The 14,892-nt window shown below is 39.5% G+C and overlaps 1 protein-coding gene across 1 annotated transcript in view; it reads left to right on the top strand.

Moving 5' to 3' along the window:
* LOC150085300 (uncharacterized) overlaps nt 1-14,892 on the top strand; it is a 134,006-nt gene that overhangs the window by 337 nt on the left and 118,777 nt on the right. Inside the window, exon 2 of the mRNA XM_090374520.1 lies at nt 9,820-10,005. Within this exon, the coding sequence (XP_090230646.1) occupies nt 9,828-10,005 (178 nt within the window). The 5' untranslated portion in view covers nt 9,820-9,827. The remainder of the gene's footprint in view (nt 1-9,819; nt 10,006-14,892) is intronic.

Raw genomic sequence — 14,892 nt, 5'->3', positions numbered from 1 at the left:
CAGAGCTGCATATTATGCAAATTATTCATGCCTATAAAACTACAGGTTGCGACTACATCACTTCATTCCTGTTTTTTGGCTCTTGCTCAGTGGGATAGCCACAACTCTAGTAGTCAGGATGGCCACAACTCTAGTAGTCAGGATGGCAAGTCATCATTGTTCAGATGTTTCTTTGAGATTGCAGGCCATTGAATGACTTGATATCAGGCAAGCAGAGGTGGCACGTTGGCTTATTGTGTCACACAGTGTCATCTCAGCACTATGGAAGCAATTTCGGGAGACAGGAACCATTACTAAAAAAGCTGGCCAAGGTCACCTGAGGGCTGCAGTAACCAGAACAGACCACTGTCTGGCTCTAACAGCAAGATAGAACCCTATGATGTCCTGTCATCAACTGTCTCTCGAGGTTACTGCTGCCACAGGTAAAAATATTTCCAACCGAACTGTGTTAAGAAGGTTCGATTCAAGTGGACTCTATGCAAGGAAGCCAGTAGTTTGTATCATATTAACCCCAAACCACCACAGAACTCGTTGAAACTGGCCAAATGAACATGTGACTTGGAGCCCTGACAAATGGGGTACAGTTCTGTTTTCTAATGACTCCTGTTTTAGCCTACATACATATTCTAGATGTTATTTCATCTGGGGACAACAAGGAATGCGGTATCATCCCTCCAACACCAGAGAAAGAGATACTTATGGTGGAGGCAGTGTTCTCATGTGAGGTGGAATAATGAACAATGGCCACAGGCCATTTGTGATTTTAACAGGGATACCATAACTTCACAGAGGTACTGAGAACAGATCCTTGAACCCTATGTGTGACTTTTTAGGTGTGCAGTTGGCCCAGATTTTCATTACATGCATAACAATGCCGCTGTACATAGAGTGGTAGAGTGGTGGAGGAATATCTTGAAACTGAAGATATCCAACAACTGCTATGGCCAGCACGATTAGCAGACTTAAATCTGATGGAACACATGTGGAACACCCTTGGATGTTGCATTGCACACCGACAGCCAACTTCTTGGTCAGCTAAGTCTGCGCTTGTGGAAGATGGTGTTTGGGGCCACAGAATCTTATTGTCACTTACGCTTATATTGAACATGGTGCACCACTGTCAGGCCTGTTTAGCTGTTGGAGTGGATCATATGCTGTACTGATGTCATGTGACCATATTTTTGAGCATCTTATATCGACTTCTATAATTTGACCTTTTTAGTAATTCATATACAATCCCTATAAATGTCCCTTATACCTGTGAAGTTTCTTGCTGTCTCCTCATTTCTCTGATATTCTATGGTACCATACCAAATTTTGTCCTGCTTCATTGTAAGCTGCATGAATTACACCACATTTTCTACATGTTCTGTTAATTTTGTCAAGCAGTGTGGTAGTACTGGAAAATGATGGGAACAAGCTTACAGAGAATTAACTAAAAAAAAACTCTGTATGCCTCATTTTTGTATATACTGACATTGTAAATGTATTTGTAATCAAATGAACAGTATAATGGATAGAACAATTTCATCTATGTCTGTGTTTTTATTACTTTGGATATACATGGTCAAATCCAATGCAGGTTTTTTCCTTTTCTTTTTTTCCCTTAACTGTTACCTGATTCTTTTGTCAGAAAAATAATTGAAATTCAAAATAATATAAATGAAAATAAAAAAACACATCACCGGTAAGGAAATTTACTGATTAATTAAATTAACTATTGAATGTTAATTTACTTACTTAGTCTCTCCTCTTTTATTAGCTGTTGAGGTTTCATTGAGATATCTTTTCCTCTCATGAGCAACGGTTCTGACCTGTTGCTTGTGGCAGGAAAATATCTGAGAGAGGAGTGACCAGTCTCCATGCCACTCCTATCTCAGCCAGCCAGGCTGTTCTGGATGTTATCTTCCCATTTCACATGAGGCCTCCCCCTTGGTTGCACCTCAGAGGGTTTTTCTTCCCAGGCTGAACGTGGAAACTGGTTGTCATTCATTCTGATGATGGCCACACAAAGTTGGACTTTTTGTATTTGCATTTGAAGTGGATATACATTTGGTGCTACCCGTATAGTTTGATTGTGGACTTGGTCTTGTCTTGCCTTTTGTTCCACTCTATGAAAGTGCCTAATCACGGCAGCCTGCATTCGGCTTTGATACTGGAAGGAAAGGGTCCATGACTCACAGCTGTATCCAAGGTTGGTACATAGGTGGACGTACACAGCTAACTTGGTCCTCTTGCTCACCTTCTTGCTGATAAGCCCTTGGTTGCAGTTGTGTCCAACCTACGGCCTGAGGACCAGATACAGCCCGTGAATAACTTTTATGTGGTCTGTGCAGAAAGTGAACAAAAACAGCATTTTAGAGTCGAGCTACTGCGTGTACAAGCATGCAGGCATCGAGCTCAACTGTATCAAACGTGTACATGTACACTAATTGGAGAGAAATCATGGGATACCTACCTAGTAACAGGTAGACCCACCTTTCACCCGGATAAGGGCAATCACACAGCAAGGCATTGAATCCACCAGTTCACGAAAGTGTTCCACAGATATTTGCATCCATGCTTGCTGCACCACTGTCCATAATTCCGTCGCATTCCTGGGTGGAGGATCCAAAGCTAGAACAAACCTTTCAAGAGCATCCCAAAGACGCTCCACAGGGTTCATGTCCAGTGAATGGGAGGCCATTCCATGGTGGTAAAATCTGCAGAATGTTCTTCGAATCATGTTCTTGTCACCACGGCTCTGTGGGGAGGCGCATTTTTTGCTGGAAGAGTCCATTACTCTGGGTATGCACGATGGCCATGAAGGGATGCAGATAGTCTGCAAGGATGGACATGTAACCTGGACCATTCAGAGATGTGTCTAGACGTACCAGAGGTCCCAGCGTGTGCCAGTTGAACATGCCTCAGGCCATTACCGACTGTCCACCTGCCTGAACAGTTCCTTGTTGACAGATGGATGCATAGCTTTGTGCAGTTTCTGCCAGTTATGCACCCTCTCGTCCACTCGAAATAATTGGAAACAGGACTAATCAGACCAGGAGACCCGTCTCCAATCATCCAAGGTCCAGTGCCGATATTCTTTCATCCAGTTGAGGCGTAGAGTCCTGTGTTGTGGTGTTAGCAATGGGACTCTGGTGGGTCGGCAGCTCCCATAACTTATTGTGGCTAATGATCACCTGATGGTCTTGGAGGAGACATTTCTGGCACCTCCCTCGTTGAAGTCGCTGGTGATTTTTGCCACTGTTGCCCTCTGGTTGGCTGAAATAATGCGAGACAGATGTCGACAGCCACGTTCATCCACCACCTTTCTCTGTCCACAGCGCTGTCCATGATGAGATGTTATTCCAGAAATGGCATATTCGTGATACACTCTTGATACTGTTGAACAGGGACGGTGCAATTTCTGTACCACCTCCGCGATAGAGTGACCCATGCGTCAGGCACCCACTATCATCTTTCTTTCAAAGTTGGTTAACTCACGACATTTATCCATATTGACATTGAATTAGCATCTGCGTGAATGCAGTGTATCTATATACCTGCCAAGTATTGCAGGAGTGACCGCGTTGCATTGCCCAGGAACCAGGTATCCTACGAATTCTGTCCTTTCAGTGTAGTTTGGTGCAGTCATATGTACGCTAAATACAGTTATGTTGTTAGGTTTTTAGGAGCATTAGCAACTAAGGTCATATTGCTCCGTGTATATGCAGTGGTCATTCTCTGACCTTTCGCATTCTCCATATTTGGTGGTCACGGGCTCGAACCCCAGTCTAGATCAAGAAGCGCGTGCTACACACTGCTGCTCCTGCCCACCTTGCTACGGAGGCGCCTACAGTTATGTATGTATCAGTATTTTCATATCATGAAATTCTACTATTTTGATATAACTTGTTCATTGTATTGAATTAAAAATTCATGTTCTGAAAGAGGAAAGTCGATTTGCAGTGTTGGGGTTTTGATCAAAGGTGGATTGAAGACCATTTCTTCATTGAGTATGATGAAAAAGCAGTGTCAGGAGATTCTGTCAGTTTTTAAAGAATATAATTTAAAACGACACTGTGATACCAAGCATAAATCTTATGATCTATATAAAGGAGTGTTGCAAAAGAAAAGTGTTCAAAGTTACAAAATGAATTAAGAAAACAACAAAATACACTGAAAACGGATCAGTGAATAAATATATCTGCTGTAAGTGCGAGTTATCAAGTTTCACATTTGATTGCTTTTGAAAGTAAGCCGGTCAGTGATGGTGAATTTGTTAAATGTTTTGTTAAAAGAATGTCTGGAGAAGCAAACAGTGATACAAGACATTAGTTTGTCTCGACAAAGAAATATGCAAAGAGTAGAAGGTATTAGAAAGAATTTGTTCGAAACAACTTTTGGAAAACAAAAAACAAATGAAATATTTTAGTATGACACTGGATGACAGTACTGATGTAAATGACACAGTCCTTATGTTCATATGCGGAATTAGTGATAATTTTGTACCAGCTGAAAATTTAGCTGATCTACTTGGAACAACTACAGGTGAAAATCTTTTAGAACATTTTTGCCAGTCTATTAGTAGTAGTAGTAGTGGCATGTGATGCAAGAAAGCAAGTGTATGAGCTTATGCAGCATCAGCCAAAAAAAAAAAAAAAAATCACACCATTCCCTCCAAATGCCTGTCCAGTTCCTCCTTAAATTTATTTAACCTATCAACTTCCACAACGACAGATGGAAGTTTATTCCAGCAATTAACCACCCGCTGGCTAAAGGCAAATTTCCTAACATTTATTCTACATCTGTTTTTTCTTAATTTGAATTTATGCACCCTTAGGTTTGTAATCTGAACAAGTGGAAGGATCCCATTAGAATTCAGCGTGCTCAATCCATTCAAGGCCTTATACACCTCAGTCAGATCATCGCGCAGGTGCCTAGTCTCCAGCTGCTGCAATTTGCAGAACTTAAGCCTCTCTTGGTAAGAGGATCCCTTCATTCCCCTCATCAATCTTGTTGCCCTTCTCTGTACACGCTCAAACAAATCTACATCCTTCCTAAAATGAGGCCTCCAGACCAGCAATGGGCAGGCCAAGGTATGGCCTGCCCATTGCCTTATACAGAGGGACAATCACCTCCTTTTACCTGCTAGCAAAATTCCTATATATCATTGACAAAACCCCATGACCTGCCCTGGCAGCCTGTCTGCATTGCTCAGAAAACTTCATATCTGACTGCACAATTACTCCCAGGTCTTTTTCATTTTCTACCACCTTAAGTGTAGTACCACACAGTTGGTACATTTCTCTGGGGTTACTTCTACCCATATGCAGTACTTTGCATTTGTCAAGGTTAAACTTCACTTGCCACTTCTTAGCCCATCTGCCCAAATTATCTAGATCCTGTTGCAGTAGCACACTGCCATTGCTGTCATTAACAACCCTGCCAACCTCTTTGTATCATCTGCAAACTTCGACATTAAGCCTTATATACCTTCATCAATATCATTGATAAATATACAAAACAACAGTGGACCCAACCCCGAACCCTGTGGGACTCCACTAATAACATTAGTCCACGAAGAGCAGCACCTATTGATTACCACCCTCTGTCTTCTCCCACTCAACCATCCTTTTATCCATTGTAGCAACTTATCCTTAATACCATTCTGCTCCAATTTGTAAAATAGACTTCCATGCGCAACAGTGTCAAAAGCTTTTGAAAAGTTAGGATCGAATATTAAAAACCTGGTAGGAGTTCCAACTGATGGTGCAAAATATATGATTGGTAAAAACATTGTGCTTATGGGTAGAATAACCAAGAATGTGATAGATATTGACCTGACCTCCAAATGGAATTCACTGCATTGTGCATCAAAAATCTCTCTGTGGGAAAGTATTGGCTATTCAACACTATTATGAATGTAGTTATTTGAACTGTAAATTTTATAAGATCACATGGCCATTATTAAACAGAGTAGACCATAGTTGACCCTTTTCCATGCAACCAACATTGCCCATTCTCGCACATGCACTGACTGTGGGAAGAAGGGGAGTTTTGGAAGCATGCATGCTAATACAGATGTTAGCATTACATGAGTTCTGTATTGACATGATATCACATGGTTGTTCAGAGACTTTAAAGGGAGTGAGCATCTTTTTGCTGCTACATTTCTTCCCTAACGAATTCCTCATACATGGGGAATTCTTTAGGAAAGTGAATGACAGAAGCTTATTAAACTCTAACAGGGAACTTAATGATTTTGTAATAACTGAGAGCAAAGTGAAGGAAAAATTGTTGAAGTTAAACAGAGGAAAGTCACTTGGAGTGGAAGGGATCTACCAGTTATATTAAAGGAGGTCGCAAAGGAAGTAAGCGACCCTTAGCCATAATTATGAGAGCATCCTTGGAATCAGGAGTCACTGGTTAAAGAAGCATTGCAGGATCATCTAGACAAGACTGTAGCAATAATTTAGACACAGTATGCATTTCTTAAGGGAAAGTCTTGTCTGACAAATTTGATTGGATACTACGATGTGGGTTACAAAGGAACTGGATGCAAAAAATAATTTTGATATCATATACTTGCATTTCAGGAGATCTTTTTATACTGTTGCACATGGAAGACTATTATACAAATTGGAGTAGTATGTTATTAAGGGTAAGTTGCTACTATGGGTAAAAGGATGGTTGACTGGGAGATGACAGAGTGGTAATCAACAGACACTGCTCTTCATGGACTAATGTTATTAGAGGAGTTCCCCAGGGTTTTGTGTTGGGCCCGCTGTTGTTTTGTATATTTATCAATGATATCGATAAAAGTATATTAGGCTTATTGTCCAAAATGCAGATGGTACAAAGGTTGGCAGGGTTGTTAATGACAATAATGGCAGTGTGCTACTGAACAGGATCTAGAAAAGTTGGGCAGATGGATAGAAGTGGCAACTGAAGTTTAACATTGACAAATGCAAAGTACTGCATATGGGTAGAAGTAACCCCAGAGAAATGAACTAACTGTGTCGTATTACCCTTAGGGTGGTAGAAAATGAAAGAGACTTGGGAGTAATTGTGCAGTCAGATATGAAGTTTTCTGAGCAATGCAGACAGACTGCTAGAGCATGTCATGGGGCATTAGCAGAGCATACGATGCAAGAAAGCAAACTTATATAGCATCAGCCAAAAAAAAAAAAAAGAACACCCATCCATTCACTTCAAATGTTTGTCTAGTTCTGCCTTGAACTTATTTAAGTTGCTGACCTCCCCTACGTCACAGATGGAAGTTTGTTCCAACTATCAACCACCCGTTGGCTAAAGGTGAATTTCCACACATCTATTTTACAATTGTCTTTCCTCAATTTGAATTTCTCATTTATGCCCCCTCGGGTGAGTAATCTGAACAAGAGAAAGAATCTCATTGGCACTGAGCTTGCTCAATCCATTCAAGGCCTTATAAACCTCAATTGGTTTAGGAAGTGGTGCGGAATCATCTAGACAAGACTGCAGTTATAGTTCAGACACAGCATTGATTTGTTAATGGAAAGTCTTGTCTGACAAATTTGATCAGATACTATTATGTGGTCACAAAAGAATTGGATGCAAAGAATAATTTTGATATCATATACTTGAAATTTAGCAAAGCTTTTGATACTGTGGCACATGGAACATTACCGTACAAATTGGAGCAGTATGAAATTAAGGACAAGTTGCTACAATGGATAAAAGGATGGTTGAGTGGGAGAAGACAGATAGTGGTTATCAGTGGATAATACTCTTCATGGACTAAAGTTATTAGTGAAGTTCCCCAGGGGTTGGTGTTGGGGCCATTGTTTTTTTTTTGGTATTTATCAATGATATTGATGAAGGTATATCAGGATTAATGTCTAGGTTTGCAGACGTTACGAAGGTTGGCAGAGTTGTTAATGACAGTAATGATAGTACACTACTGCAACGGGATCTGGAAAAATTGGACAGATGGGCTGAGAGGTGGCAATTGAAGTTTAACAGTGACAAATGTAAAGTACTGCACATGGGTAGAAGTAACCCCAGAGAAACGTAACACCCAGTTGATACACTACCTGGATGGTACTACACTACCCTGAGTCAACTGGGTGGTATTACACTACCCTGAGTGTAGTACCACCCAGTTATTGCTGCTCTTCGTGGGCTAATGTTATTAGTGAGTCCTTCAGGGTTCAGTGTTGGGCCTATTGTCGTTTTGTATATTTATCAATGATATTGATGAAGGTATATTAGGCTTAATGTCAAAGTTTGCAGATGATACAAAAGTTGGCAGGGTGTTAATGACAGTAATCACAGTGTGCTACTGCAACAGGATCCAGAAAATTTGGGTAGATGGGCTGAGTTGTGGCAACTGAAGTTTAACATTGACAAATGCAAAGTACTATGTATGGATAGAAGTAACCCAAGAGAAACGTCCCAAGTGTGTGGTACTACACTTAGGATATTAGAAAATGAAAAAGATGTGGGAGTAATTATGCATTCAGATATGAAGTTTTCTGAGTAATGCAGTTAAGCTGCCAGAGCAGGTCATGGGGTATTGTGAATGATATACAGGAATTTTTCTAGTAGAGAAAAGAAGGTGATTATCCCTTTATATAAGGCATTGTTCAGGTCAAGCCGTGAGTACTGCTTACATGTCTGGGGCCTCAAATTTAGGAAGGATATAGAGTTACTAGAATGAGTACAGAGAAGGGCTACAAGATTGGTGATGGGAACAAAGGGGTTCCTTACCAAGAATGGCTTAAGTTCTGGAAATTGCAGAGTCTGGAGACCAGGCACCTGTGCGGCAATCTAATCGAAGTGTATAAAGCTTTGATTAGGTTTAGCACACTGAATTCTAATGTAATACTTCCGCTTGCTCAGATTACGAACCTCAGGGGGGCATAGCTTCAAATTAAGAAAAGATGGTTGTAGAATAGATGTGTGACAATTTGTCTTTAGCTAGCGGGTAGTTTTAATTGCTGTTAAGCGTTAATTGCTGGAACAAACTTCCATCTGTCGTTGTGGAAGTTGATAGCTTAAATAAATTCAAGGAGGAACTGTACAAACTTTTAGAGGCAATGGATGTGTGAAATTGTTTTTTTTTTTTTTTTTTTGGTTGATGCTACATAAACTCATACGCTTGTTTTCTTGCATCACATGCTTCCATTACTATTACTGATGGGATTCTTCCGCTTGCTCAGATTGTGAACCTGAAGGGTTCACAATCTGAGCAAGCGGAAATCTGAACAGTTGTCTTTTCCTCAATTTCATAAATTGAAATTGAGGAAAAGACAATTGTAGAATGGATGTATGGAAATTTGCATTTAGTCACCAGGTAGTTGATTGCTGGAACAAACTTCCATGTGTTGTTGTGGAAGTTGATAGCTGAAATAAATTCAATTTATTTCAGCTATCAACTTCTGAACAAACCTTTAGAGGATGTGTGAAATTGTTTTTTTTTGGCTGATATTACATAAGCTCATATGCTTGCTTTCTTGCATCACATGCCATATTCGTTAATTTTCCAACAAATTCACATAGGATGGTCTACACATTCTTGAATTCCTTTTTATACTATTTTTACTCCTGCATAACAAATGAATACCTTTCTTAGAGTATATGTTTAAATGGTACTTGTTTCTTCCTAATCATTATAATACTGCATCTATCTCAATTAATAAGTAGAATGCATTCCTAAATTCTGAAAAAATATGTAATTCTAGAAATAAATTATATCATACACTTGGATTGCATTTTATAGTTTTTAATAATAAAATAAAAATTTCTTTATATATAATTTTTACAAGTCTTAAAATTTATTCATATTTTTGATAGATTTAACCATGAATGCCAGCCTAAGGAGAGGTTCATATGTCCTGATATTCTTGTATACAGCAGTTTTTGTTGCTGTAATTGTTGTTATTTATGTTTTGAATGAAAATAATAATCAAGTAATAGAGAGTAAGAAATCATTTGAAGACTGTTATCAGAGAAAACAGTTGCTTCTATCTCAGCTACAAGGTAAAGTATTTTTCTGAGGCCTTTAGTTTAAATATTAATTAAAAAGAATTTAATATGATTTAAAAGAATCTTTAGTAGTAATATATAACTATAAAAAGGATGCTGTAGCCGAGTGGTTAGGCATTAGGGTGCATAAGTACACATGCTTTGAGTAACTGTGGTTCAAGCTCATGTTACTGCTAAATACAGTGCTGTTTTTTGTATTCTCTCTCTATCTTGCGAACTCATCTGACTGTACGGCACCTCCGTAGCTAGCCAGGTGGGAAGGAGCAGCAGTGCGTAGTACACGCTTCTTGATTAGACCGGGGTTCGAGCCCGTCACCACCACCAAATACGGAGGATGTGGAAAGGTCAGGGAATGACCACCGCATATCCCAGAGCTTAGTTAGTTAGTTAGTTAGTTATTTGGTTTTTAGGAGCATTAGCATCTAAGGCCATATTGCTCTGGGATATGCGGTGGTCATTCCCTGACCTTTCCGCATCCTCCTTATTTGGTGGTGATCGGCTCGAACCCCGCTCTAATCAAGAAGCGTGTGCTACGCACTGCTGCTTCTTCCCACCTGGCTACGGAGACGCCTATCCCAGAGCAATATGGCCTTAGTTGCTAATGCTCCTAAAAACCAAATAACAAAAAAAAAACATGTGACTGTGTGGTTATCCTAGACTATAAACAGAAAATATATTTATTTATATTAAAAGTTATTCAGTTATTCAGATACAAACTGTTTCTGTTTTGCATTTGTAAAACCACTATAAAATCATATTTAGCAAAACTTCATTAATGTATACTAGGGGGTTTTGCCCCCTGCTCGCTTTGCTCGCCTACCCCCACACACGCTTTTCTACATAAAATGTAGTGGTATACGGAGTAAGTCAAATCTTTTCTACGTAAAAAGACACACCTGTTGATACGTACCGATCGATATCTAACAGGAAATGACCTATGTAATTATTTACCTGTGCAATTGTAGTGCTCGGCATTCTCAAGGTCGAATAAATATCACTATGTAATTATTTACCCTTGTTTTCATAGGTCACTTAGGAAAAAGGCCTTTTGCTTTGGATTCCATAATGCATGAGGAATATTTACAAACTATACAAATATTTAAAATATTTACAAAGTACTAAACTATTTACAAATACTGTGTACAATATTCATTAATATACAAAAAACATTACAATGGAACATCAAATGTTAGATAGGTAAGCACGTGCACGAGGTTGGTGAACGTTATGGAGGTAGTTGTCAATAATTAATTGTATTTGTAGTCACGTAATTGCCTCACCTTCTTCTCCCATTGGCTCGAATAAATATCACTAGGAAAAAAACTTTTTTAATGTATAGAGAGATTAGTTAATATGAAAAATGCATTAATTTAGAGTTATAAATAAATAGATATGTTTTCTGTTTATGTCCTAGGACAGCCACTTAGGGTCATAGAGTTTACAAGATAGAGAATTCAAGAATGTTACTGTATTTATCAGTTATATGGACAGTCAGCTCAAACTTGTGTACCACTGCTGTTGTACTCTGACCACTCAGCTATGTCTCAGGCTCTATGAAGAGAGATGTTTCTGTAATATTTAATATGGTTAATTTATATGAAGTTCATGTATTATATAATTTGAAGTATATGTTGTCTTGTGATATAAATGATGGCCAATACTGATGATTTCATATGAAAATTATTCCTTCCTCTTTATTCATTAAAAAAAATTAACTTCTCCAATAGATACATTTCTACAGTCAGTTGGAAAATTGCCATCGTTTCACTTGTTTTTATGTCACTTTTTCTACGCTTATCTTCAGAACTTACTGAATTTGATGTTTCACAGAGGCTCCACAGGTGCTGTTACTCCTATAAAATAAATATCTAGCAGAGGATCACAATCCATTTATCTGAGTGAAAAGAAAAGAAACTCCAAAAAGAATTTATGAAGGACATATAAAAGGAAACCAATCCTGGTTCATACTGCCCAATTGCACTCCATCCTATTCTGGGTGAGGTATGTGAAAAAAAATAATTGTATGTTTGTACTGGGAGTACAGTAAATAAATTTGATGAATTGAATTGAAATACAATATTGATTATTATCCAATGCAGACATTATAGGGATATCAGAAATATGATGTCACTTTGGAATAGGGAATGCAGAACTTGAATATTGTGAGTACATATTCAGAATTACCAATTTTAAACACACACACCAACCGTTTATGACTGATTGAATAATGAAATAAAATAAAATAAAATGATAGAAAAGACTGTAAAATAATATTTACAAAAAACTTTTAATCATTTACAAAAAACTAAACTATAACAAAAGTAAAATAAGTAAATAAGTTAAAATGCATTAAAATATAAATATAAAAGCGATAAAAAGACGATAAAAAAACACTAGAGCTTTCGGAGGTATCTTCCTCCTTCCTCAGTAATAGTGAGATTTAAATGACACATCCTTAAATACCAGGTTCACGGCACACATGGATGACCAGGCGCATACTCAGCATTCCTTTCACTTGTACCAGAACCAGAAGTGGTCTGGACACGTGGAAAATTAAAACGTTTGTCTCTTGTCAAAACCACCGCCTCGAAAAGGGGTGAAGCCTAACTCCCCTGTCTCTGTTTATACTATTGTTACCAGAGGATCCAATCCACAGACTTTCCAGCCACTTGCGGTCCCAGAATCTATGCGCCCGGTCAAGGATGACAGCGTTGTCGGGGGAGATCTGGTGTTGTTTTTCCCAATAGTGCTCGGCAATGGCAGATTTATTGAGCTCTGCGGTCCGTATCGCTTGTGAATGTTCTCCCAGACGGTCCTTGAGACGTCGTCCTGTCTCCCCCACGTAACATTCCCCACAATCCAGGCATGTGATCTCATACACGACCCCACTACTAGAATCCCTAGTAATGGGGTCTTTGACCTGTGACACTACTGTGTGCAACCTCCGGCCCGGAAGCTGCACACAGCGTGTCTGAAAGTCGCGAAGCATCCTCGCAATGCGATCTGACAGGCCCGGATAGTAGGGAACATACACTGTGGTAAGCGGTACAGGCGGAACTACCCGATTGGGCTCTTCCTCTCTGTTGTATTCATCAATGACCCTCTGGGGGTAACCGCACCTCATAAGATCCGTCATGATTTGCCTAATTTCCTTCTCCCCCTCCTCAGGGATACTGCAATACGTTCTCACCCTACCCAAAAGTGCTTTGGCCACACTATTTTTATGTTGGACAGTCTGTGCCGTCCTATAATGTGTGTACTGGCCCCTACACATTGGTTTCCTATAAACCTTAGTTCTAAGTCTGGGGGCCTTCCCTATATACCATTATGTCCAGAAATGGGAGGGTACCATCTATTTCTACCTCCGAGGTAAATTTTATGAAGGGAGAGAAACCATTGAGAAACGAGACCACATCTTCCTCTCTCCCCTTCTTTACAATAGTAAACGTGTCATCAACATATCGTTTCCACTTACGCATAGGGAACTCCAATCTTGCGAAAACCCTATTCTCAAATTCCTCCATAGCCAGATTTGCAACAATGGCGCTGATTGGAGAACCCATGGCTGTACCGTGAACCTGTTTATACATCACTCCTTGGAAAACCAAGGTTGTACTAGAAAGACATAATTCAACAGCACCACATATATCTTCTATGTTTAGGTGGGATCTAGCACTTAAAGTATTATCCGTTTGTAAAGCCAACCTTACACATTCTACCCCATGTGCTATGGGGATACAAGTAAATAATGATATAACATCTAATGACATCATCATCTCGTCCTCCCCTATTTCTTGACTCCTTACAAAGTTCACAAATTCCGCACTGTCTCCAATGACCAACGCGGACCGCCCCACAACCGGGGAAATCAGCTGCACCAGATATTTTGATAAAGCATACGTAGGGCTACCAATGAAGGAAACTATGGGCCGTAATGGAACATTCTCCTTGTGTGTCTTAGGTAACCCATAAAATCTGGGCAGTCGACACCCTGTTGCATGCATGGACCAATACTTGTCCTTTGGAATCTTTTCCATTCTTAGCCAGGAAAGTAGCATCTTATTTACACGCTGCTCTAAGCTAGCCAAGGGGTTTCTGTGAACAATCTTATAAGTACAATTATCACCTAATAAGTCTAACGCTTTCTTGTGGTAATCTTCTTTGTTTAATACCACAGTTGATCTGCCTTTATCTGCTGGTAGGATTATAATATCTTCGTCCCGTTTAAGTTCTTCTAGTGCTTTCTTCTGTTTCGGGGTAAGATTTGGAGCAATCGTTTTTGCTTGGCCCAGGATGGCGACAGCTTTAACACGAATTTGATTAGCAATATGTTCAGGTAACTTGCTAATTGCCCTCTCAATACCCATAGATGTTTCGGTAATTGGAGGTTTAGGGGGTAGCAATGCAAACTTAGGTCCAAGAGCCAATAGTCTCTCTCTTGTTCTTGGGTTAACGATTTGCCACTTAAATTCTGAATAAAGTTGGAATGGTCGCTACCCCTAAATACAGTGGACTGCTCCTCTAATAACGTGTGAAACTTCCTAATATGTCTCTGTTTATAAGAATAGGTAATCCTATTCGTCCTCTCCAGAACTAACCTCTTCACATCTATCAGGTGTAGGGGGGACAATCTACTACTAATATCACCTAGTATCAATCAATCTCCTACTATGTCTCAAGTCATCATGAAGTTTCTGAATCCATGTATTCAGAACCTTCTTTTGATACCATGTGATAATCCTGGACAAACGGGCATCTTTAAATGCCCGTTTGTCCAGGCATTTAAAGATGCCCGTTTTATTATCCATGTGGCATAAGATTATGATCCCTGCAACGGTAGGCAAACCTTAAGTGCTGTTGCTGTTTGGACTCAGCTATGCT

Source organism: Mastigoproctus giganteus, chromosome 5 (assembly GCF_048544385.1).
Source record: "Mastigoproctus giganteus isolate SK-2022 chromosome 5, ASM4854438v1, whole genome shotgun sequence".
Lineage (NCBI taxonomy): Eukaryota > Metazoa > Arthropoda > Arachnida > Uropygi > Thelyphonidae > Mastigoproctus > Mastigoproctus giganteus.
The sequence above is the reverse complement of the archived record's forward strand: the minus strand, read 5'-3'. Positions and strand labels throughout refer to the sequence as shown.